Source organism: Panthera onca, chromosome E3 (genome assembly GCF_046562875.1).
Source record: "Panthera onca isolate mPanOnc1 chromosome E3, mPanOnc1 haplotype 2, whole genome shotgun sequence".
NCBI classification, from domain to species: domain Eukaryota; kingdom Metazoa; phylum Chordata; class Mammalia; order Carnivora; family Felidae; genus Panthera; species Panthera onca.
This window is the reverse complement of record NC_138354.1, coordinates 39,555,392-39,579,388: the sequence shown is the minus strand read 5'-3', so window position 1 is coordinate 39,579,388 and position 23,997 is coordinate 39,555,392. Positions and strand designations below refer to the sequence as shown.

General features: G+C 57.6%; 2 protein-coding genes across 2 annotated transcripts; one reads left to right on the top strand and one right to left on the bottom strand.

The window, feature by feature from the left end:
• Window positions 1-1,939: 1,939 nt before the first annotated feature.
• On the bottom strand, window positions 1,940-6,961 carry LOC132675397 (serine protease 27-like). The gene is made up of 5 exons (XM_081791586.1): window positions 6,841-6,961; window positions 6,235-6,397; window positions 5,393-5,670; window positions 3,655-3,821; window positions 1,940-2,497 (listed from the first exon to the last, which is right to left on the bottom strand). Exons 1-5 carry the CDS (start codon window positions 6,959-6,961, stop codon window positions 2,228-2,230), a joined length of 999 nt encoding a protein of 332 aa, XP_081647712.1. The 3' UTR covers window positions 1,940-2,227.
• Window positions 6,962-10,792: 3,831 nt separating this feature from the next.
• On the top strand, window positions 10,793-20,168 carry LOC132676954 (serine protease 41-like). The gene is given in 7 exon segments (XM_081791736.1): window positions 10,793-10,898; window positions 11,030-11,143; window positions 11,351-11,519; window positions 12,418-12,701; window positions 19,297-19,451; window positions 19,873-19,911; window positions 19,914-20,168. Coding segments are annotated over 7 exon segments (1,023 nt in total). The 5' UTR covers window positions 10,793-10,831; the 3' UTR covers window positions 20,109-20,168.
• The last annotated feature ends 3,829 nt before the right edge of the window (window positions 20,169-23,997 follow it).

The window sequence follows — 23,997 nt, the reverse complement described above, 5'->3', positions numbered from 1 at the left end:
CAAAACCATCCCGGCTCTCCCAGTGCGCGACAGCCCCACCCCTTGCCGGTCCCCTCCCCTAGCGAACCCCGGGCTGCCTCCAGCCCGGGGGTCGCCTCTCCCCGCAGACTCCTGTCCCAGGTCCCAGAGAGGTGCACGGCAGGCTCCCTCACGGCCGGGCTCGGTGCTAACGTCACCCCTCAGCGAAGCTTTCTCTGCTGGCTTCCCGTCTACAGCGAGCTTGCTGCCTCCTCCCCCTTGGAGGGCTGTTTCACTGCAAGCCGCGCTTCCTTCCCAGCCCTTTGAAGCGTCCACGGCCATCTGGTTTGTCGCGTGTGCATCTGCCCATTGGCTGCCTCCCGGGCCCATGAGGGGCAGGCTTGGTGTCTGTGGAACCTAAGGGGTGATGGAGCAGTAAAGGGAGGGGTGGAAGGAGACAAGGTAGACGGAGAAGAGGGGATGCAGGTTGGCAGAGCCTCTCCCAGGGTGGAGGGGGTCCCTGTTGTCGCCGTCCTAGAGGGACCTCCGGGTCTCCTGGCCCAGGAGGAGTGCTGCGGGGGCGGGGGGGCGCCAGGGGGAGGCCAGTGGCCCGGGAGTGGCCCCTCCACGCTCCGTGGGGGATGTCTGCCCTTTGGGATACAGAGGCAGGGTGTGCAAAGCCCAGGGGGGTCCTGGAGGTCCCTGTCGTCCTCTCCTTCTCCCTATCCTTGCTGCCTCGCCTCCCCCCCACTCCCCCAGGCGCCGGCCCCAGAAGCAGCCTGGAGAAGGCGGGCGGCGGCAGCCAGAGTCCACGTCTGTGGTCACACGTGCAGGAGGGGCTCGCACTCGCCCCTGGCGTGCCTGGCGGGCCACCCGGCACGCTGTTCCAGCTGGCACGCGGCCGTGGGTGCGTGGCGCGCATAGCGATGACCTCGGGGGTGAGCCCGTGGCTCTGGCGTGGATGCCGGATGCTACTGGGGTTCCAGCTCGGGCTCCGTTCCCCCAGGGCCGGCTGCCAGGCGGGAGGCCCACTCTTCTGCCTGGGGCTGGGGGCTCGGGGCCGTCCTTGGCCACAGCTCCCGCATCCCACCCAGCTGTGGCCATCCCGGCTGGGCCCCGGGGCTGGCGCTGGGAGTACCTCCCTGGCTCTCTGGCCATCGAGAGACAACCCTGACGGAGACATACAGGCCCTGTGCGTCCAGAGAAGGCTCCAGAGGGGGCTGCGGGGTTCGGAGGAGCGCGGCAGCAAGGACAGGGGATGCTGCGGAGGAAGCCCTGGAGGGGCGGGGTGGGGGGGCCAGAGGGGGAAGGGTTCTCAGCATGCTGCCTGTGGGGAGGGAGCCCCTGCCGGAGGTGACCCCTCGGCTGCCCGTGGGCCGGGGTGGGGACGCCCGGGACGGAGGCGGAGGGTCCCGCTGGAAGGGGCCCAGCCTGCGCTCGTCTCCTCCCATCCCCTGCCCTGGTTGTAAACTGCGGGGGCGTCCGGTCACTCGCACCCCGGCCTCAGGTCCCAGCCCTGTGTCGCCTCCTCCAGCTGCCGGCTCACACGCGGCCCCTGGAGAGACAGGCTGGGGAAGGAGGGCGAGAGCCGGGCGGAGAGCTCAGCCTGGCTCTGATGTTCATACTTGGGGTGACGTGGATGCACCCCCAGCCCTGCCATGACCCCACTGAGCCTGGGGACGGGGCTGCGAGAGCGAGCGGGCTTGGGCAAGCCCTGGAGCTTGAAGTCCTCGGTTTCCCTGTCTGAGAAAAGTGGGGACATTAGTAACGCGGACCTCTGAGGGCTGCCGTGAGCTTGTGGTGACACCCTGGGGGTAAAGCTCCCACAAACAGGAAGTGCATTAAAAGACATCCTTCTGGGGCCTTGAGGCACGGGGCAGGTCACCCATCCTTCTGCCGGCTTGTCTTTATTGCCTCTCACATCGACAGGCCTGCAAAGCCACCAACCCAGCACGGGGGGGGGGGGGGGGCGCTGCGAACCCCAGTTCCGAGAGCCCCAGAGACCCATCACAGGAGCCCCCGGGGCGTGGGTGCACCCTGGGACTCAGATGTGACTGGTGGGTGAGGAGTGGGGAGACCGGGCTCTGTCCCCAGGGGCTCACAGGCTGGCAGGGCGGGCAAGGGAAGCTCGAAGCCCATGGGGGATGCTCGAAAGGTGGGGCCGGGCCACGGGCCACGGGGTCTGAAGTCGGGGAGATGTGGGTATGGGGTGGCTTCCTGAGGGACAGAGGCCAGAGAGGGTCCCTGAGGACAGAGGGTGGGCGGCCGGTCAGGCGAGGCCCAGGGAGACGAGCGTGTCCCCCAGCAGATACAGAACCAGCAACATGCCAGGGAAGAAGATCCCGGCAGGGATCGGAGAGAAGTTTCTGGCGTCCGGCGCTGAGCCCTGGATGGTGTTGACAATCCACGCGGTGTAGATGCTGACGTTGATGTACACCCCCGGCCTTTTCGGGAGGGCGCAGTCATGTCCCCAGCTCACTATGCCTGCCTGGGTCCAGACTCCACCAATGTCGCAGACCAGAGGCCCTCCGGAGTCACCCTAGAGAGGAAGAGGAGTCCAGAAGGGTAGGGCCAGAGGGGCTGGGCTGCTCACGGGAGGAAGTTCCCAGGGGCCTCGCCAGGCCCACCAACCTCCCTTCCACACTGCCGGCTAGGTCTAGTGCGGGGAGGGTCGGTGGGCTGGGTGTTTCTGGAAGGCGGCAGAGGTCTGGGAATTAGGGGTGAAACCCCTGGCGGATGGAACACCATATTCTCTAAAGAAAACTGCATTTCAGAGAAGGGGCTCTGAGGAGCACTTCTGTGTCGCTAACAAAGTTGCTTGGTTTTTGACGAAAAAGTCTGTGATAATACTAAGGGGGCACGTGAGATAAAGTGTGTTTTGCTTATAAAAGCAGACAAGGAGGGGACGCCCAGGTGGCTCAGTCGGTGAAGCGTCCGACTTTGGCTCAGGTCACGATCTGGCAGTTTGTGAGTTCCAGCCCCGCGTGGGGCTCTGTGCTGACAGCTCAGAGCCCGGATTCTGTGTCCCCCTCTCTCTCTGCCCTCCCCGACTTGTGCTTGTGCTCTCTCTCAAAATAAATAAACAGTAAAAAAAAAAAAATAATAATAATGAAAGCAGACAAGGAAAGACCAAAGCAACCCAGACCAGAAGTGATGTTGCCCCTGAGGACAAGTTGCTCAAAGGCCCCGAGTGTTATTTTTTTTGGAGAGAAAAAAGACATTTCTGGCCCAAAAAGAAAAGGCTTTAGGGAGAGAAAATACGGTCACGATTTGTTTAAGTGTGTTTGCAAGTATTTCACGTTCTGATAATATTGGCGGGATATTTAAAGCAAGACCCGGTCCAGGAACTTTTTTTTTTCCTTTTTAAATTGCCCTCGGTATGTATGTATTTGAGAGAGAGAGAACGAGCACGAGCAGGGGAGGAGTGGGGGGCGGGGGGGAGGAGAGAGAGAGAGAGGGAGAGGTAGAATCCCAAGCAGGTTCCATGATGTCAGCGCAGAGCCCGATGCGGGGCTCGATCCCACGACTGGGATCATGACCTGAGCCGAAATCAAGAGTCGGACACTCAACCCACTGAGCCCCCCGGGGCGCCCGACCCTGGTATTTCAAACGACGTTGCCCTCCTCCGCCCTGGGAGTCCTCGGGGGTGATGGGGAGTGGGAGACCCCGGCCCCCGCAGGGGGGTGGCTTGCTCACCCCGCAGGCGTCCTTCTGGCCACTCTCGAAGCCGGCACAGAGCATGTCCTGGAGGATGACGGGCCCCGGGCTGACGGTGCCGGAATTCTCCAGATAGTAGTGGTTACAGGTCTGGGTGTCAATGAGGGGCAGGTACAGCTCCTGCAGGGTGAAGGGTGGAGGGAGCGCTGCGGGGCGGGGGGGGGGGGGGGGAACAGAGCAGAGCTCAGAAGGGAGGTGACCGCCTCCTGGCTCTCAGCCGCTGCTTGTCATTTCTGCCTGTCACTCTTCTGCTTCTCGAGGAGCGGGGACCTGCGTTTGTGTCCGGGAAAGCCTGGCAGGAAGAGCCGCTGCCCCCCTCCCTCTGGCAGCGCATGTCAGGGGTGGGGAGCCCTCCCCGGCGGCGTTGGCCTCCCTCCCCAGGCCCGGGCGGCGGGGTAAGCTGGACGCACTGTGGGGTGCGGGGCAAGAGCCGAGACCCTGGCCAGAGAGTGTGGTCAAGTCGCTTCCACCAAATGACCCTTCTCTTCTTGGCCCCCCAACGCTCAGGTCAAAAGCGGGTTGAGTGTGGCCTCTGAAAAATTCATGTCTGGGGCGCCTGGGTGGCTCAGCAGATCGAGCGCCCGACTCGACCTCGGGTCAGGTCGCGATCTCGTGGGGACGGTGCGGAGCCTGCTTGGGATGCTCTCTCTCCCTCTCTCTCCCTCTCTCTGCCTCTCCCCCACTTAGGCACGCTCTTCTGCTCTGTCTCTCGATACATAAATAAACTTAAAATTCGTGTCCGCACAGCACCTCAGAAGGTGACCTTCTGTGGAAATAAGGGCTTTGCAGATCGATCAGTTGAGATGAAGTCATGCGGGATCAAGGTGAGACAGAAAAGGGGAGCACACAGAGCAGAGGCCGTGGGAAGGTGGAGGCGGGTCCCCGGGGGATGTGGCCATGAGCCAAGGAACTCCAAGCATGTCCCAGAACCACCAGAAGCTGGAAGGAGCGGGAAGGCTCCTTCCCTGGAGCCTTCAGAGGAAGCCCGGCCCTGCCAGCATCTTGACGTCAGACCGTGGCCTCCTGAACTGTGAGAGAACAACATTTCTGTTGTTTTAACCCCCCCCCCCCCCCGGTTTGTGGTAGTCTGTTATGGCGGCCAAGGACAAGGTGACATTTCAGCATGGCGCTGACGGTGGTGATGGCTGCTGGCCCACCACGTATCGAGAATTCACTCTTGCCAGGCCCTGCCGGGAGCTCCCGAAATGCATCACTCCGTGTAACCCTCACGTTAACCCCGCGAGGTTAGCCCTGGAAGCTCTACTTGTCCAAGGGGGGGAAGCCACAGCCCAGCGGGGCTGGTGGAGGTCACCCAGCCAGGACTGAGGCCAGGAGAGCAGGCCCTGGGTCCCATGCCACGAGGGCAGGGGTCGTGTGTAAATTCTGCAGACATATAAGGGACATCGGCACTGGGCAGTCAGAATGTTCCGGGCCCCAGCCCGGGCCAGCATTCCAGAGCTCTGCCGGGGCCTGGCGTTAGTCCTTTGGTTACGGGGTGCTGGGAGGGCAGACCGGGGAGCCTGACGGAGGGTCTGGGGCGGCAGGCTGCTCATTCATGGCAGCATTTCAGTGGCTCCCCTCTGCCGTGTGCGGGCTCCACGTTCGTCCTGTATGAGTGTGGTGGCGGGTGCGGCCAGCCCTGGGGAGGGGGGAGGCCCTAGGCCCCGTCAGCATTGGTCCCCACCCAACACCTGCCACACGCTCAGGGTGTCCTTACGTAGATTTGTGGCGACGTTCCCCCAGCCGGTGACCCAACACCAGGTGCCGTGACCCAGAGAGTCTCCGGGTTTGGGGAGGCAGACTGGAAGGATGAGGTCAGTGAAGGTGACAGGTGCGGCCAGCCGCACCAGGGCGACGTCGGCTCTGTTGTTCTCCTCCCAGTACTCGGGGTGCTTGATGAACTGGGCCACCGCGCGGAGCTCCTGGGGCTCCCCGGCCTGGGGGTAGGAGGAGATGGAACCCAGCAGCACGAAGTAGGCGGACAGGGGCTGCTTCCTGGAGATGGGAGAGTCGGGGTGGGGGGGGGGTGAGGGCTGTGCCAGGGTCCCATGGGCGGGGACCGGGGACGATCTTGAGTTGAGGGTCCTGATGCTACAGATAGACGGCTTTGCGAGCTGTGCGCGTGCCAGAAATGAGAAGTGCCCCGCCCAATCCTGGGACCACCCCTGCCGGACACCCACGCCCCCCTCTGGCGACTGTACCCCAGGCCCAGGAGGTGGTCACCTGCCCAAATGCTGCCCAGCTAGTGAGCGGTGCACTTGAGGCCTTGGCCTCTCAAGGGATGTTTCCGTGTGGGGGCCTTTGGTTTCTGGGAAGCGAATCATTTCTTGGCGGGTGGACGATGGGAGGGCCGGACGGTCTGTCTCCTCCCTCCCTCCCCCCCCCACCCCCCCGCCAGTGCCCAGCCTTGAGGACAGGGACCATCCTGGGTGGATAAGTGACGACCCTCCTCCGCCTGTCTCCAGATGGGCAGAAGGCTGTGGATCACACGGAGAAGGGAGGGGAAGGGCAGGTCCCGGCCACCCCGGCACACGCCTGTGCCCCCCCAAAGATACTCACTGGTCGAAGCAGTGGGCTGCAGTCAGCACCCAGGCCTCGGTGATCAGGGAGCCCCCGCACACGTGCTGTCCGTGCTCCCTCAGGCTGACCTGCCACGGCCACTGGCCCGGCTGGGCATTCTGCCCCGACACGATGCGGCCTGACACGTGCGGGCGTCCGCACACTGTGGGGTGAGTCCATGGGCCACTTATGCGTGGTCCCCTCTGGGCTCCCCTGGCCCTGCAGACCCGCCCTCATGTATCCCTGCTGCTCAGGGGTTGGCACCCGGTCCCTTCTCCTCAGGCCACACGAGGTGCAATTCTTTGTGACGTAGGACCCCGTGCTCCAGGGGAGGACTCGGGGCGGTGCCCCGCAGCTGAGCTGGGGGAAGCAGGAGCGGGGGCCCTAAATGGCTTGGCCACGCTCGGCTCCTGGGACAGCCCGAACGCGGCTCAGTGCGGGCGGACGCTGAGGTCTGGGGTGGCTGAATGAGGGTCCCCTCCCCCTCCCCCTCCCCGCGTCTGGGCTCCTTGGAGGAACTGCCCCGCACAGGCTAGAAGGCGCGGGGCGGGGATCACACATCGGCTGCCCCTGCCCCTCCTCTCGGCACCCCGGTATTCGTCCTACCTGAATCCAGGCCTGTCACGCTGGCGTTCACCAGGGAGAAGTTGGGTGGGAGAGCAGGGGGGCTCCCCTGCAGAGCCACGGAGAGGAGGGAGAGCAGGCTGGCGGCGAGGGCCGGCGACATGGTATGTCCCAGCCACCACTTCCGCGGCTGGCTCTTGGGGTCAGAGTCCTCAGACACTCGAGGAAGAGAAGACGGCCGCAGCCAAGCCCAGGTTCTGGGCTTGTCCTGGGGTGTGGCTGACTCCTCCACGCCTTGCCCTTGGGGCTCGGCTCCGCACTGCTCCTGGGCACAGGGTCCTTGGCCTCCGCCACGTCTTCGGCCAGACGCTCGGGACCTTCCCTCCCCCGCCCTGGCCGCACTGGCCTCGCGGCACCAACCACGCCACCACTTACGGGGCTGGCACCGCTTCCCGTGTTCTGGCCTGTGTCCCCCGTGTCACATCCCTCCCTATTGATTCGCCAGGCGCTTTTATCCCCCTATGCAGCAGAGGAAGGGGAGCTCCCGTGGTGTAATGACTCACCGGAGGCCGTACAGGTGACAAAACCACATACCTCGGTGCTCTGTGCTAGGGCCTCTGGTGCCCTGAAAAGAGGAGGGGCGGGAGAGGAACCGCAGACCCGAGGTCACACCCCAGTCTGCTGCAGAGTGAGAGGGGCCCGTGATCCACGGGGGTAGAGCAGCGAGGAGGTGCCCCTGGTATCTCTCCCTGACCGCAAACAGCAAGCGCCTGGATGGCCGCTGCGCTCCCCTCGCCTCACCTCTGTAAAGCCCCGTGGGTGGCCGTGGCCGAGAAAGCAGAGCTGACCAGCCTAGGGCGCCGGGCGGGGAGGGATGCAGGACACTTTCCCTGGTGGCTAAGTTTTCTCCTTCTCTCCACAAGCAGCCGTCCTTTCTGAGGCCCCCGCGCCACCTGGCCTACGGGCACCTCCCTCTCCAGAGGGCTCATTCCCCCTGGGGGGCCATGGTGGGGCTCTGAGCAGCCCCAAACACCTGATTTAGGTCAAAATCATGTTCAGTGAACGCTTTGGCGTTACTGCCTTTTCCACCTACCTGATCTCTTGATTTCTGAGGGGAGAAATGTGAATTTCCTAGTATCTGGAGTATTAAGAACTTAAATTTTTTTTTTTTTTTTTTGCTTGATGTATTTCAAAGCTCTGTTATTGCGGGCTTAAGGGCTCATGCCTCACGTCTTTTCAGTGGCTTGTGACGTGTCAATGTTTTCATTCCTTTTCCCCCCAAAGTTTATTTATGGGTTTATCAACCCCATGAACAGCGAGTGAGATCATGACCTGAGCGGAAACCAAGAGTTGGACGTTTAACCAGCTGAGCCACCCGGGTGCCCCCCCGCCACCCCGTATTTCATTCTTAAGTCTTGGGTTCATTTTCATCTCGTGGGCAATTTTGTCACCAATTTTGTCACAATAAATATATATATATTTACATTAAAAAACTGGAATTTACTTGCTAGAATACTCGTACAATAGGAAAGCACGTGTTAACAGTATTATCGATTTTTGTGGTTGCAAAAGCTTAACATGACTCCCCGATGCCTTACGAGGAGGATCAAGGCACATCCTGCCTGCTTGAGATTTTTTTTTTTCTTTAGTTTGGCCCCAGAAATTCTGTTTGAGAACTCCTAGATTATCAGAAGTATGTAAGAGCCAGAGTAAAGCTGATTTAAGGACGTTACAAGGGGACTTATCATCATCACAATGAGTGTTGCTTAAAACCCACACCCACTCAATAACCCTTTTTGTGTTCACAGGTCACCGGTCAACTGCTGAGTGTGAGACTGAGGAGGTAAAACACGCACAGCCTTGTGCTGGGGTTGGAATGTTTGTGTCCCCTCCCCCCCCCCAAGTTCATCTATCGGAATCCGTATGTTGAAGCCCCAGGTGATGTGTTTAGAGGTGGGACCTTTGCAAAGCAATTAGGTCCGAAGGGTGGAGCCCTCAGGAGTGGGATCAGTGCCCTTATAAAAGAGACGCAGAGAGCTCTTTCAACCCTTCTGCCCTGTGGCCACGTGAGGACACAGGGCAATGGCAGCAGCTATGAACCAGGAAGGAAGGGGCCCTTACCAGACACCTTGACCTCAAACTTCCAGCCCAGGAACTGTGAGAAATAAATATTCGTTGTTTATGAGCCACCCACCCACTTTATGGTATTTTGTCAGCCAGCAAAGCGTTTGACTCAGAAATGATGTCACGTCCCTCCTCTTCTACGTCGGCTCATCCCATTCCTCGAGTCTGCCGAGCTCGTGGTGGGAACTCGGTCTCCCCGTGGACTTACATAAGCTAGGCCAGTTCACACTCCCGGACAGACGCCTGGGACATCTGGTGCCAACATCAGGACACCTGTCTGTCTGCCAGTCTGCTGCCGGGGAGTCTAGAACTTGGCCTTCTCTTTGTCGTTTCTCAACCCTTGATTTCATTTTACTTAACACACTTCTTGGTTTGTATTCATTTTTTAATGTTTTATTTATTTTTGAGAGAGACAGAGAGAGAGAGCGCGCGCGCGCAAGCAGGGGAGGGGCAGAGAGAGAAGGAGACCCGGAATTCGAAGCAGGCTCCAGGCTCCGAGCTGTCAGCACAGAGCCCGACGCGGGGCTCGAACTCATGAACCGTGAGCTGAAGTCCGACGCTCAACCGACTGAGCCACCCAGGCGCCCCTTTTCCTGCCTAACTCTTGTTTAGTGTTTGTAAACACTCTCGCAAGAGCTTTCGAAGCCTACCAGTTGGCATCCTCTAAGCTGTCCACTGCTCTGTGTGTTTATTCTCCCCGTTTTCCTCGAAGCCGGTCCCTGTATTCAAACAGATCGTTCTGGCGCATTTTCCTCGAAGCCGGTCCCTGTATTCAAACAGATCGTTCTGGCGCATGTGTGGATTTTCCTCCGATGTTGCTTTATCCCTAGTGGCCGTGCAGTGACAGCAGGTTAAGTGAACAGGCCTAGGATGAACCGACCCTCGACCAGGTCCTAGGAAATCACCTCTGAGCCTTCGCAAAGTCTGGCTTGAAAAGAGTGTCTTTGTAGACCGGGAGCCCTGGGCCACTCCAGATACTTGATGCTAATAGCACAGTTGATGGGACCGCCTCGGGCCACACTGCGTCACTTGGAACACAGGAGGTGCTTTAGTCAGGACTAGGGTTAGCCACGTGGGCTGTCCACCCTGCCTCTGTCACGGAACCCCAAGGATAAAAACTCCAGACCCCCAGGCTCACATGAGCTTCCCCGGCCACCACCCCTTCACGTCCGTTGTCACGCGTCATTGCCGGGAGAATTAAGCTCTGCTCGTCTGACTCCACTGCTAAGGGGAAGCTGGAAGCTTCCACCTGGTCTCTCCTAGACTCTGTCCTCCACGCCTTGTACCACTGCAGTGAACCATCACCACGGGGATGACAGCTTCTCTAGGTCCTGTGAGTCCTTGTAGCGGATCAGTACTCTGAGGCCGGTCCTGGGGGCCCCAGTTCAGTTGTTCACTCACATCTATAACTGAAGAGACAACTTGATGACTTTGGTGCCCTGCACCAGTGTCCAAGGACGAGGCAGACTGTCTGTGGGCTCTGTGGGGCTGGGTGGGGCCAGCTGGGAGCAGCAGGGAGGCTGGGAGCCCTCCAGGTGGCCCACATCAGGCCATTTCACTCGGGCTCCTGGAAAGGACCGTGGCTTTTAGCAACAGCCCAATAGCGCCAGGCCCCCAGCGGGCGCTCGGTGAGGACTTGCTCTCACGGGGGTGCTGGTGGGGACCGGCCTTGGCCCTTCCCCGAAGAAGCGCTGGGTGGAGGAAAGGGGGCAAGGAGCCGGGCAGACAAGAACCGTTTGGGGGCACGGTGTGGTTGGGGTACCCAGCTCGAAGCCCTCGGACCCGGACCGGTCCCGCTGGGGGCGGGGGGGTGGGGGGAGCGTCGCGGGCGTTCCCTGTTCCCCCCCCCCCCGGGGGCGCCCCGAGCGGGCGGAAGCAGAGGGGGCGCCGCGAGGCGGCAGAGGCGGCCATGGGCGCGCGCGTCCGGGCGCTGCTGCTGGCGCAGCTGTTGGTGCGAGCGGGGCTCCGGGGACAGGGTGAGCTGAGGCGGGGGCTGCGGGCCGCCCCAGGGGTGGTGGGGGACGGCCGGGGCGCGTGCAGACCGCGGGGAGCTCACCTGGCCGCCCGCCATCCCCCCTCCGGGCCCCCCAGGACCAGCCGTTTCCAGGTAAGGCGCCCGGGACGCGCGCCTCCCCGCGCAGGGCACCTGAGCCGGAGCGCAAGGGGCGCCTCATCTTGTCCTCTCCCCGCCCAGGTTTCGAGAACTCGTCGTTGCTCACGTGTAACTGCCGGGCCCCGGGGAGGGGGGGGCGGGGTGGGAGGGGCGGCGCCCGCGCGCCACGTGGGGAGGGGCGCGAGGTCCCCCGGTCCCTGGGCGGCGCGGCCCCGACGCGCGCGTTTTCGCAGGGGCCCCTCGCGTTGGCTCGCGCGGGCGGGTGGGGCGGCCGGGGTCGTGCGGCTCAGCCGCGTGCCCGTGCGTCCGTCCCAGGGCCCTGCGGCCGCCGAACCGTTTCGACGACGCGCGTGGTGGGCGGCAAGGACTCGGAGCTGGGGCGCTGGCCGTGGCAGGGCAGCCTGCGCTTGTGGGGCGCCCACCACTGCGGCGCCAGCCTGCTCAACCGCCGCTGGGTGCTGTCGGCCGCGCACTGCTTTGGAAAGTGAGTCGGGGGGCGGGCGGCCCTGCGAACCGGGGTTGGGGGGCCGCGTCGTCCGGGCCCGACGCGTGCGGATTCAGCTCTCTTATGCTCCCGAGCCCCGGGCCCCGCTGCAGCCACGTGAGAAAACCCTGTTCCGTCTTTTCCAGAACGTTCTTTACAGCATTCCCGTGCCCTTTTGTGTCGTGTTCTTTTCTGTCTTCTCCCCGAATGGCAGCACCAGCCGCCCCCTCCTCATCCCACCTCCCCCGGTGCAGGTGCACCACGGGGCGGACCGGGGTGGGCGAGCTCTGGGCACAGAGCCTGGCCTGCCAGGACCGTGGGCTCGGGGAAGCTATTTTGACCGCACCTGCCTAGTCCTGTGCATCTGTTTTTTTTTTTTTTTTTTTTTAAGTTTTAGAGAGAGCGAGAGCGCGCGCAAGCACACTGGGGGGAGGAACAGAGAGAGGGAGAGAGAGAATCCCAAGCAGGCTCCAAGTTGAGTCTGCCCGATGCGGGCCTCAAACCCACAAACCTTGAGATCGTGACCTGAGCCGGAATCAAGAGCTGGACACTCAGCCTGAGCCACCAGGGTGCCCTGTTCATTCTTTTTTAGGATTGCTGTGGGAGGTGACAGGCCGGTTGAGTGACCAGCCAGATCCGACCTCAGGGAAAGGCCCTTCCTGCCCATCCCCGCATCCCCCGGTCCCCGGGTTCTGGGATTTGGGCCCATCTCCTCTGGGCTGCCATCATTTCTACACTGGGCGCAGTGGCCCGTGAGAGGAAGTGCTAACCGCGTCCCGGATGAGCCCTGGCAGCACCCCTGCGGCCCCGCCTCGGGGAATGTCTCCCCTCCCCCATGTGTGCTCAGGGGGCCCTCCCTCCTCTGAGGACCCTTGACTGCTCTCTCCTCCCTCGCCAGACCCAAAGATCCCTCGAAGTGGACGGCTCAGTTTGGTGAACTGTCCTCCAGGCCAACTTCCTGGAAACTGTGGACCTTCTACCATCGGTACAGGGTGAAGGATATCGTTGTGTATCCCCAGTTGAGTGGGACGTCACTCAAGGACATCGCCCTGCTGAAGCTGTCCTCCTCCGTCACCTACAATAAGTACATCCAGCCCATCTGTGTTGCGGCCTCTTCCTCTGAGTTCCAGAACAAGGCTGACTGCTGGGTGACGGGCTGGGGGCACATCGAAGAAGGTCAAGGTGAGGCTGGGGGCAGGGGGGGGTGGGGCAGGGGGGCTGCGGGCTCCTCTGTCTGTTCTGTCCTCAGCGGCTTCAGCAGCCCCCACCTGGGTCTCTGTGCAGCTGGGTCCCTCCTGGGGGCTGCCCAGCAGTGCCTGCCCCCGCCCACCCCGTGCCAGGGCAGGACCTCCTGTCCCTACACCCCGTTCCCTCTGCCTTCCAGAGACTGTGAGCCCGACGCCACAGTGAGAGGGAGGCCAGCTGGGCTCAGGCCCGCAGGGGTGTGGAAGTTTCTGGGGTGGGCTCCTCAGAAAGGCCTTGGGTATGTGGGGTTTTTTAAATTGAGATTTAACTCACAAAACCGAAAATTCACCGTTTTCAAGCATGCAGTTCAGTGGTGTTGAGTGTAATCACGGCTGTGCAACCATCATCATCGTCTAGCTCCAGAACATTTTTATCATCTCAGACTGAAACCTCGTACTTCCTGGCCTTTACTCCCAATACCCCGTTTTCCCCTGGCAATCACCCATCTGCTTTCTGTCTCGGGATTTCCGGACTGTGGACAGTTCATAGAAATAGAGTCCCACAACGTGTGGTTTTCTGTCCCTGACTCCTTCACTCAGCATATTCAAGGTTCGTGTATGGTCTAGCACATACCTGTACCCCATTCTTTGAGGTTTAGTTCACGTAATGTTAAATTAATCATTTTATTCCTTTTTTAAAAAGTTTTTACAGTTTTATTTATTTTGAGCGAGAGCGAGCGAGTGAGAGCATGAGCGGGGGAGAGACAGAGAGAGGGAGAGAGACCCCCAAGAAGGCTCCACACCGTCAGTGCCGAGCCGAATGTGGGGCTCGAACCCACGACCACGAGATCGTGACCCAAGCCAAAATCAGGAGTTGGACACTTAACTGACTGAGCTGCCTAGGCGCCCCTAAATTAATCATTTTATTATTTTTTTTAATTAATCATTTTCAAGTATACAATCCCGTGAGATTTAATTTAGTATGTTCACGGTGTATAACCATGAACTCCATCAAGTTCCAAAACATTTTCATCCCTCCCAGAAGAAATCCGACAGTCACTGACCAGTCACTCCCCCTTACCCTCTCCTTCCGGCCCTTTGGCAGCCACTAACAAGCCTTTTGTGTTGATGGATATACCTATTCTGGATTTTTCATGTAAATGGATTCATACGTTATGTGACCTTCTGTGTTTGGCCTTTTTCATGTAGCGTGGTGCTTTAGAGATTCATGGGTGTTCTAGTATGTATCAGAGTTTTCTTTCTTTTTATGGATGAATAATAGTTCATCCTATGGATAGACCACAATGTATTCATCCATTCTTTCATTGATGGACTTTTGTGTTGTTTCTGCCTTTTGGATACTGTGAATAGAGCTGTTATGAACATTTATATACAAATTTTTATTTGAACACCTCTTTTCAGTTCTTTTGTGTATATATCTAGGAGTACAATTGCAGAATCACGTGGCAATTCTATGTTTAAGTTTTTTTAAATTTATTTATTTTGAGAGAGAAAGAGAGAGCAATCGGAAGGGGCAGAGAGGGAGAGAGAGAATCCTAAGCAGGCTCTGCACTGTTCGCACAGAGCCCGATGTGGGGCTCAATCTCATGAACCGTGAGGTCATGACCTGAGCCAAAATCAAAAGTCGCACACTTAACTGACTCAGCCTCTCAGGCACCCCTGCCCGTTTTTAATTTGAGTTGTCTTTGTTGAGTTGTAATAGTTCTTTATATATTCTAGATACTAAACCCTCATCAGATACACGATTTGCAAATATCTTCTCCCATTGTGTAGCTCTCTTTGCACTTTCTTGCTAGTATCTTTTGATGCACAAAATTTGCAAAATTTTGATCAACCTCAAATTATTTTTCTTTCGTTGCTTGTGCTTTTGATGTCAGGTCTAAGAAACCACTGTCGGATTCAAGATCATGAAGATTTACTTGCATGTTCTTGCAGAGTTTTATAGTTTTAGCTCTTATATTTATGTGTCTGATCCATTTCGAGTTGATTTTTGTACATGGTGTGAGGTAGGGGTCCAACTTCATTATTTTGCCTTTAGATTTCCAGTTGCTCCAGCACCGTTTGTCACAGAGACTCCTCTCCCCAATTGAATTGTCCCAGCATCTTTACTGATTGACTGTAGATGTGTGGGCTTATTTCTAGACTCTGAATGGTACTCCATTGGTGTGTATGTTCATCCTTGTGCCAGGACCTCATTGTTTGATACCTGTAACTTTATAATATATTGAAATCAGGAAGTGTGAGTCTTCTAACTTTGTTCTACTTGTTCAGTAGTGTTTTAGTTATTTGGGCCTGTTGATACTCCATATAAATTTTAGGGCCAATTTGTCAATTTCTGCTAAAAAGAGCATTGGGGTTTGGAAAGGGATTGCATTGAATTTGTAGGTTGCTTTGGGGAAGCATTGCCACCTTCATTATATTATATCTCCAATCCATAAATAAGGGATATATTTCCATGTATTCAGGCCTTCCGTTTCTTTCAGCAGTGTTTTGTAGTTTTTGTTAATAAGTCTTTGATCGCCTCAGTTAAATTTATTCCTAACTATTTTCTTATTTTTGATGCTTTGTAAATGAAACTTCTTCTTTTTTTTAATGTTTATTTATTTTTAAGAGCAAGAGAGAGCACAAGCAGAGGCTGGGGAGAGAGAGAGGGGGAGACACAGAATCTGAAGCAGGTTCTGGGCTCTGAGCTGTCAGCATAGAGACCGACATGGGACTCGGACCCACGAACTGTGAGATCGTGACCTGAGCCAAAGGCCAAAGTCAGACGCTCAACCAGTGGAGCCACCCAAGTGCCCCAGTAGAATAACAGACTTTTGTGGTTTGATCTTGGGTCCTGCAATTTTGCTGACTTCATTTATTAACGCTAGCCCTCTTTAAACGTATTCATTATGATTTCACACACACACACACACACACACACACACACACACACACATATATGTACTTAGGTATATATGGATGATCATGTCATGTATGCATAGAGATAGTTTTACGTCTTCTTTTCCAATTTGGATGTGTTTTATTTTTCTTGCCTAATTGCCCTGGTGGGAACTTCCAGAAAAATGTTAAATAAAATGGCAAAAACTGGCATCATCATCTTGTCCCTGATCTCGGGGAAAGCTTCCCGCCTGTCAACATTCAGTGTGATGTCCGCTGTGGGTTTTTCACATCTAGCGTTTATCATGTTGAAAAAGTGCCTTCTATTCCTACCTAGCTTATTGAATGTTTCTCTAATGAAGGAATTTGGATTTTGCCAACTGCTTTACCTGCATCCGCTAAGATGAGCCTGTGGGTTTTTTTCCTTCATTCTATTAATGTCTGTAGTACATTATATTGATTGGTTTTTGTATGTTGAACCGCGCTTGCATTCATGGGATAAATCTCACTTAGTCATGGTATACAGTTCTTTTGCTATGCTGCTAGATTCCGTTTGCTAGCATTTTGTTGAGAATGTTTGCATATACGTATTTTTTGTATATATACCTTTTGCATATATATATATATATATGTATATATATATACACATATTATTATTACTATTATTGCATTAAGGATATTGGTCTGTTGTTTCTTTTTCTTGTGATGTCCTTGTCCAGGATTTGGTGCCCCCATAATGCCGGTCCCAGGGAATGAGTTAGGAAGTATTCCTTCTTCTCCGATTTTTTGGAAGAGTTTAAGAAGGATTGGTGTTCATGTCTGCAGAGGTTTGGTAGAATTCACCATTGAAGCCATATGGCCTAAGGCTTTTCTTCATTGTGAGGTCCCTGACTACAGATTTCATCTCTTATTGGTGTGTTCAGACTTTCTGTTTCTTCCTGAGTGAGTTTTGGTAGTTTGTGTTATCTAAGATTTTGTCCATTTCATCCGCGTGATCTAATTTGGGGGATAGCTGTTTCCCTTACAGTCCTCATTATTGCTGTAAAGTCTGTAGTTATGTCCCCACTTTCATGATCAGTTTTGTTGATGTTTCAAAGAACCCAGTTTTGGTTTAACTGTTGATTTTGTCTATTTTTCTATTCCCTACCTTGATTTCCTCTATTCTCTATTATTTCCTTCTTTCCTTCTACTTTTTTTTAAATTTTTTTAACGTTTTATTTATTTTTGAGACATGGAGAGATAGAGCATGAACAGGGGAGGGTCAGAGAGAGGGAGACGCAAAATCTGAAACAGGCTCCAGGCTCCGAGCTGTCAGCACAGAGCCCGACGCGGGGCTCGAACTCACGGACCGTGAGATCATGACCTGAGCCGAAGTCGAACATTCAACCGACTGAGCCACCCAAGTGCCCTTGATACTATTCATTATTAAAAGTTGGGTATTGAGGGGCACCTGGGTGGCTCAGTCGGTTGAGCGTCCGGCTTCGGCTCAGGTCATGATCTCACAGCTTGTGAGTTCGAGCCCCGCATCGGGCTCTGTGGTGACAGCTCAGAGCCTGGAGCCTGCTTCGGATTCTGTGTCTCCCTCTCTCTGCCCCTCCCCTGCTTGCTCTCTGTCTGTCTGTCTGCCTCTCTCTCTCTCTCTCAAAAGTAAATAATAAAACATTAAAAAAATAAAATCTTTTTTTAAATTGTGTTTAGAGAAAAAGAGTGCGAGCAGGGAAAGAGGCAGAGGGAGAGAGAGGGAGAATCTTAAGCAGGCTCCACGTTCAGTGTGGAGCCCAAAGTGGGGCTCGATCCCATGACCATGGGATTGTGACCTGAGCCGAAATGAAGTCTGACGCTCAACCACACAACCGACTGAACCACCCAGGGGACCCTGGATTCGCTATTTTTAATTCATGCTGCTAATTTCTGCCTTTTAATTGCAATTTAATCCATTTAACTCATTTCCATTAAAATTCACTACTGATAAGTAAGGATTTACTTCTACCATTATTCTATTTCTTCTCTATGTCTTGTCACATCTTTCAATATCTCTATCTGTACCTTATATCTTTTTTATTTCCTCTTTTTGTGTTTCATTGATTTTTATTAGTGGTCTGTGTTGATTACCTTCCCATTTCGCGTTCTGTGTATTTTCTTAGTGGTTGCCCTGGGGATTACAATTAACAACTTAAATTTATTGTTTAAAAATTTTTTTTAAACTTGATTTTTTTTTAACTTGAGAGAGTGAGTGCGAAAGTCGGGGAGAGGGGTAGAGGGAGAGAGAGAAAGAGAGAGAGAGAGAGAGAGAGAATATGTTAAGCAGGCTTCACGTTCAACACAGAGCCTGACGTGGGGCTCGATCCCACGACCCTGGGACCATGACCTGAGCCAAAATCAACAAACGCTTCACCAGCTGAGCCAGCCAGATGCCCCAACAAGTTAAGTTTATAACAATCTATGTCGGATTAATAGCAACTTAGCTTCAGTAGTACACAAAAATTCCGTTCCTTACGCAGCTCTTTCCTCAGAGATTTATAGTTGTTGTATGCACGTGTCTTAAATTATAAAGGAAGGGAAAGAAGTGATAAACCAAAGCCATAATAGGCCTGGCTCTCCTATTTACCCCTGTGGTCACCTTTACCAGCGCCCTCTCTTTCTTCCTATGAACGGACACTGGCCAGGGTCCTGAAGACCTCCCTTGCTCCCTTTTCTGTTTCTACTAAGGCAGGTCGCCGCCTCATTTTCTGAAGGATAGCCTGATACAGGATTCTGATACAGATACAGAATATTCTCGGTCGCCTGTTTGATTCTTTCGGCCCTTTGAATGTGTCATCCCGCAGCACCCCCCCCCCCCCCCCCGCCTCCAGGGTATCTGAAAAGAATGTGGCTGTTAATCTTGGTGGGGATCTTTGATGTGACACGCATGCGGCTTCTCTCTTGCTGTTTACCGGAGTCTCCCCTTCGATACTTTGCTGAAAATGTATCTCCGGGTAGATCTCTTTGTGTTTATCCTGCTCGGGGAATTGCTCGGCGTCCTCAAGACAGGGATTCATACCTTTTTTCAAATCTGGGGCATTTTCGGGGCGCCTGGGTGGCTCAGTCGGTGAAGCGTCCGACTTTGGCTCAGGTCACGATCTCGCGGCCCGTGAGGTCAGGCCCCGCGTGGGGCTCTGCACTGACAGCTCAGAGCCTGGAGCCTGCTTCGGATTCTGTGTGTGTGTGTGTGTGTGTGTGTGTGTGTGTCTCCCTCTGCGCCTCCCCTGCTTGCGCTCTCTCTCTCTCTCTGTCTCTGTCTCTGTCTCTAAAATAAATAAACATGAAGAAAAAATCTGGAGGGTTTTCAGCCTGGATGCTGCAGGTGAAGTATGTTAATCCTACACCATGTCGGTGTCAGCCCCGCCCCCTGAGCCTACTGTGGCCGAGGGACCTCCCCCGTGGCCCAGCTAGGGGCTGTCATCTTCCTTCTCCAGATGGGGCCACTGAGTTTCAGGGAGAAGCGGTGACCGCCCGCCCATCCCTTGGGTCCTTCTGTGACATCGTTCATTGCCCATAATGTGAAGGGTGCTGGGCTGGGGGCAGAGGCGTCATCGAGAGCGATGTCCCGGACCCTGTGGAGCCCACCCCCCCTCCACCCTCCCCCTGTCCCAGATGGCAGGGGAGGGACCGAAGCTGTCCTCTTCCTCTCTCTCACCCTCAATCCCTGGCAGTTCTGCCGCCGCCTTACCGTCTCCAGGAAGCACAGGTGTCCATCATAAACAACTCCAGATGCGACTTCCTGTTCCGACGTCCTGGTGTCCTCAGTTATGACCCGGATGACATGATCTGTGCTGGCTCTGAGAATGGCCAACGTGACGCCTGCAAAGTGAGTACGCCTGCCCCCACCAGGGCCTTGCTGGACCCGGGCACCACCCCTCCCCACCTTGGGCCTGGGAGCAACCCCCTGGTGCCCACCAACCCACCCGAGTCTATTCGTGAGAAAACAACCACGGGCCTTATTTCTCCAGCTTGTACAACAAGCGTTAATTGTTTGGCCTTCGTTGTACCACCTTTGATTCTCACCTGACCCCTGGGGGGGGAGGGAAAGGGGCAGTTTGAGACCGATGCCCACTCTGCAGATGCAGAAGCTGAGGCTCGTTCGCTTCCGGGGTGGGGAGTAGGACGTGCACCCGGTCTGCTCGGCTCCACAGCCCCTCCTGCTGTCGCCACAGCTGTCCCTGCCTCTCCGCCAGCCCCTCACCTGCCCCCTGCCCCGCCAAGCCTGGCTCACCCGCGCCGCTCCCCAGGGTGACTCGGGTGGCCCCTTGGCCTGCGAAAAGAGAGATGTGTGTGGATTCAGGTTGGCATCGTGAGCTGGGGATCGGGCTGCGGTAGCCCCAACCGGCCCGGGGTCTACACCAACGTCAGTAGGCACTTCAACTGGATCCGGACGCTGATGGCCCGCGGCGCCCCCAGGCCAGTCCCCTCTCGGCTGCTCCTGCCCCTCGCTGTGCTCTGGGCCGGGCTCCCGCAGCCGGCCTGAGCCCAGCGGAGTCCCGAGAGCCGGGGCCATCTGCTGAGCCAGGCCCCGTCCCCCACCTCGTCCCTTTTCTAATAAACTCCTTAGCGTGTTGGAACCGATGCCTCGCAGAGCATTCTGTGGCCCCGGGTGGCTCCCCGGACACCCTCACGGTCCCCCCGGGATCCAGTCCTTCACTCCTAAATCTCGCTCCAGCTGTCTGCGCCACTCGGGTTTGGGTGACGAACCACGGAGCCCTCTCTGGTTGGTTCAATCGGAAAGATAGTTTATGGGAGGACGTTAGTCACCCCCGGATCGCTGGGGGCCAGGAAGACCGGAGCGGGGTGCAGCGGGGGGAGCATCCCGAGCCCCCCGGTGCTCATGCCGGTGCGACCCTCCACCCAGACACCAGACGCCTCCAGTCCTCCCTCTGTCCCCGAAAGGCCGACCCGGGACCAGGACTGGGGTGCGGGAAGTTTACTTGGGAGGTGACGCCGGGAGGCCCCAGTGAGGAGCAGGGAAACCGAGGCAGGGAGGGAAGCAGCCAGATGATGTTTGCCCAAATGAGGGGGTTCCCACCGAGGGCAGCGGAGGCAGAGTCCTGCTGGAGCGGAGAAGCCGCAGGGGCACGGCTCAGCATCGCCCCCTGGAGGACAAGGACACCGGGCGCGGGCTTCTCTCCAAGCTGGAGCACCCCTGGTGAGGCCGGGTGGAGGGGGGCAGCCTCGGCCTGGCCCAGGCCCGAGGCCAGCAGGGCAGCCTCCGGGGCACCTTGGAACTGCTGAGGCACATTCCTCCCCTCGGCTCCCCACCCCCTGCCCCCAGCTGTGGAGAGACAAGTAGAGGAGTGGGGGGGGGGGGTGGCCCTCACCGCCTCTGCCCCACCTCCGACAGCCTCGAGGTTTATAGGGCGACACGTTCAGGCTTCATGCGCTGTGGCGGCCCTTGAGGCTGGAACTCCCCTTCTCCCTCTTCACAGTGAGGAAACTGAGGCCCCGGGAGGTGGCGGGACCGAGTCACCCCCCTCACCAGGGTTTTTGTCCGCCTCTCACTGCACACGGACCTGCCGGGCCCCACACGGAGGGGCCGGCAGATCCCTGGGTGGCGAGTCCCCAGCCGTCTCCCGGGCATGCCGTGGGGTCTCCTAAAGCGTCTGTCCATTTCCACTTCCACAACCCACCCTCCGAGGAGCTGGAACCTGAGGGCGCTTCCTGTCCCCTGCTCCGAGGCCCTCCAAGCTGGCCCCAAGAGGATCACCCATCACCCTTGGTGTCCCACCTGTCGCTGGAGGATGGCGCTATTCAGTGCCCCGCACCGGCTGCCGTGTAACACCGCTCCGCGGGACCCCCTGGCAGGGCCAGGACAGCCCCTCCAGCAGCAGGTAGACTCGCTTCCGCTTCCGGGGCCCGGGGCCTGCGTGAGCGGCTGCGTAGGACCACTGGCCCCCGCCTGAGCCGTGTCGCCCACAGGGTCGCGTTTGGAGCCACCTCCCCAGAGGCTCGGAAGGATCCCCGCAGTTGCCACAGCACGCCCCCTCCCCATGCCCGGCTCACCCCTACACCTCTGCCTCTCCCCAGGCTGATAAGGACAACCTCTGGTTGTTACATCAACGTGACGTGGGGACTCTGGCTGCGGCCACCCCAAAGGGCTTGGGATCTGCTGTGACGTCAGCACGCACGCAAACCGGATCCTGAAGAGCCGGCCGCCGGCTGGTCTCCCCAGGGCCGCCCCCCGCCCCCCACCTCCTCCTCCTGCCGCCAGGTACAGAGGGTAGGGCTGGACATTTGTCACATGAGAGTCCTGTGCTGCAGGCGGTAGGCTGGGCACTGCCACCGTGACGTGCCCGCGCAGGGCGACAGGCTGTGAAACGTATCTTCTCTTCTCCCTTGATGGACTGTGCTCTTGGGCCATCAGGAGCTGTTTATAGAGTTGTGGTTTTTTGTTTCCATCCTTGGCATTTAGAGACCTTGTAAGCAACGGAATCCCCTAGAATTAGCATGAGTGCAGGAAAGTCATGTCAGAGGCAGAAAAGGCAGTCGGGGGAAGGGCAGGGACTCCCAGACTAGGAGCTCCAACACCGCAGGGCACTCTTTCTCAGTGTGGAAGGTTCCAGGCGCTCAGGCCAGCTGAGAGTCCTCGCCTGTGACCATGGCCATGGCTGCCCCACCCTCAGGCCTCCAATGGGTCCTCTCTCTTTCCAGGGTAAAAGTCCCAGGGAGAGATTCTGGTTGGGTCCGGGTCACGTGTCACCGGGACAGTGGCCCCAGATTGGGTCGTTCGTCCTCTCCTGAGACTGGGGGCAGGTCTGTGCCAGAGAAGGTAGCGTGGACTCAGCTGTGAGTCAGGTCCCCTCCCCGGGCAAGCACATGACATTTCCCCAGGGGCCATTTTTGCCATGGGACTGAAGGGTGAGGGCTGAAGGGGACGTGCGCCCAGCAGAGGTCTGTGCCTCAGTTTCTCAGTCTGACACAAGGGTTGGGTTTGGGGGCCCTTTCCAGGGGTTCTACTGGCTATTCAACCAGTTTTGGCCCCTCCCTGAACGAGCCGGCTTCTCAGAATATTGTCGTCTATGCCCTCCGCCCCGCGCCCCTAGTTTCCAACAGGCAGGGACCCAGGTCCCCTGCGGGACAGGCTTCCAGCCTTTCGGCCACAGCTCCCCCATCAAGTTTGGCGCCCGTCCCCAGACATGGCTGTGTGTCCCCGGGGTTCGCTCTCCCAGCAGCCTCACTGTCCTGGCCACACCAAATCCAAGAGTGGACTGTGTCCCAAGGTCAAGTCGGCTTCTGCTTCTGGTCAAGCAAGGAGTGCTGGCCAGCCCCGAGGCAGCCATTTCCCACTTTGAGTGCAGGGCAGGGTCTGGCTGGGGCTCCGCGTGGGCCGCTCCCGGATTTCTGGACAGAACAGTCGAGTCAGCTGCTCCCGTGACCGGCCCTGTAAGGAGCTGGGAGCTGGGATCAGGTTCACGGATGAGCGGGCAAGGATTCTCCAGAGCTTCCTGGCCTGACCGCAGCTCTCTGCCCCTGGCTTTGCCCGGCCCTCAGCAAGCTGTCGGCACCGCGGCCCAAGCAGGGCGTCCTTTGACAAACCCAGGTGTCCCTTTCCTGCCACCTCACAAGCGCTGCTCAAAGCATCTTTGTTCGAGGCGGGACTGGTGAAGCCGCAGCCCCGCCCTGGCCTCCTTAATCACCCCCTGGCCAGGCCCACACACCCCCAGTCCCTTTAAGCCCCCAGGTCCTGCCCCTGCCCAGTCAGCAGGGAGGGCACCGGCCATGCAGGTAAGAGCAGGGTTCAGGAGCAGCTGGCAGGCCATGGAAATAGGTCGGGGGGGCAGGGGCCAGGCTCCAGGGCTCCTGTGGAGGCCGGGGGTGCCCAAAGCTTGCAGGGGTTGGAGGACAGGCATGATCCCTGGGGTGCGGGGACAGGGAGGTGCATAGGACCTGTGCCCCTGGGATCCGTCCAGGGCCAACCAGGGGCTGAGGGAACACAGAGGGCCTCTGGGGCCTGGGGCTAGGACCCTCCTCTCCTTGCAGGCACCGCCCGGAGTCCAGACCCTGAGCGGTGTCACCCTTCCCTGGCCCAGCTCTGAAGACAGAATGAGGGGGGCCTCCCGCCTCCAGCTTTTGCCGCTGCTGTTGCTGCTAGGTGGGTGGGGGGCAGGGGCTGGGGGCTGTTCCCAGTGTCCCGTGTTACCCCTCCCCGGCCTGGTTCCCCTAGAGCACTTTGGGGTTCCTCATCTCGGCTTCAAAGGTCCAGGTTCTCTCCGTCACTGACCTTGGGCTCTCCGAGCTCACATGTGCCCATCTGCGTGAGGGGTACAAGTCCCCCCCCACGTCACAGTGCTCTGCGGAGGGTTAAGTCGGGTAACCCGTTGATTGCACAAAAGCCTGGCACCAGGTCGGTGCCACAAATGTGT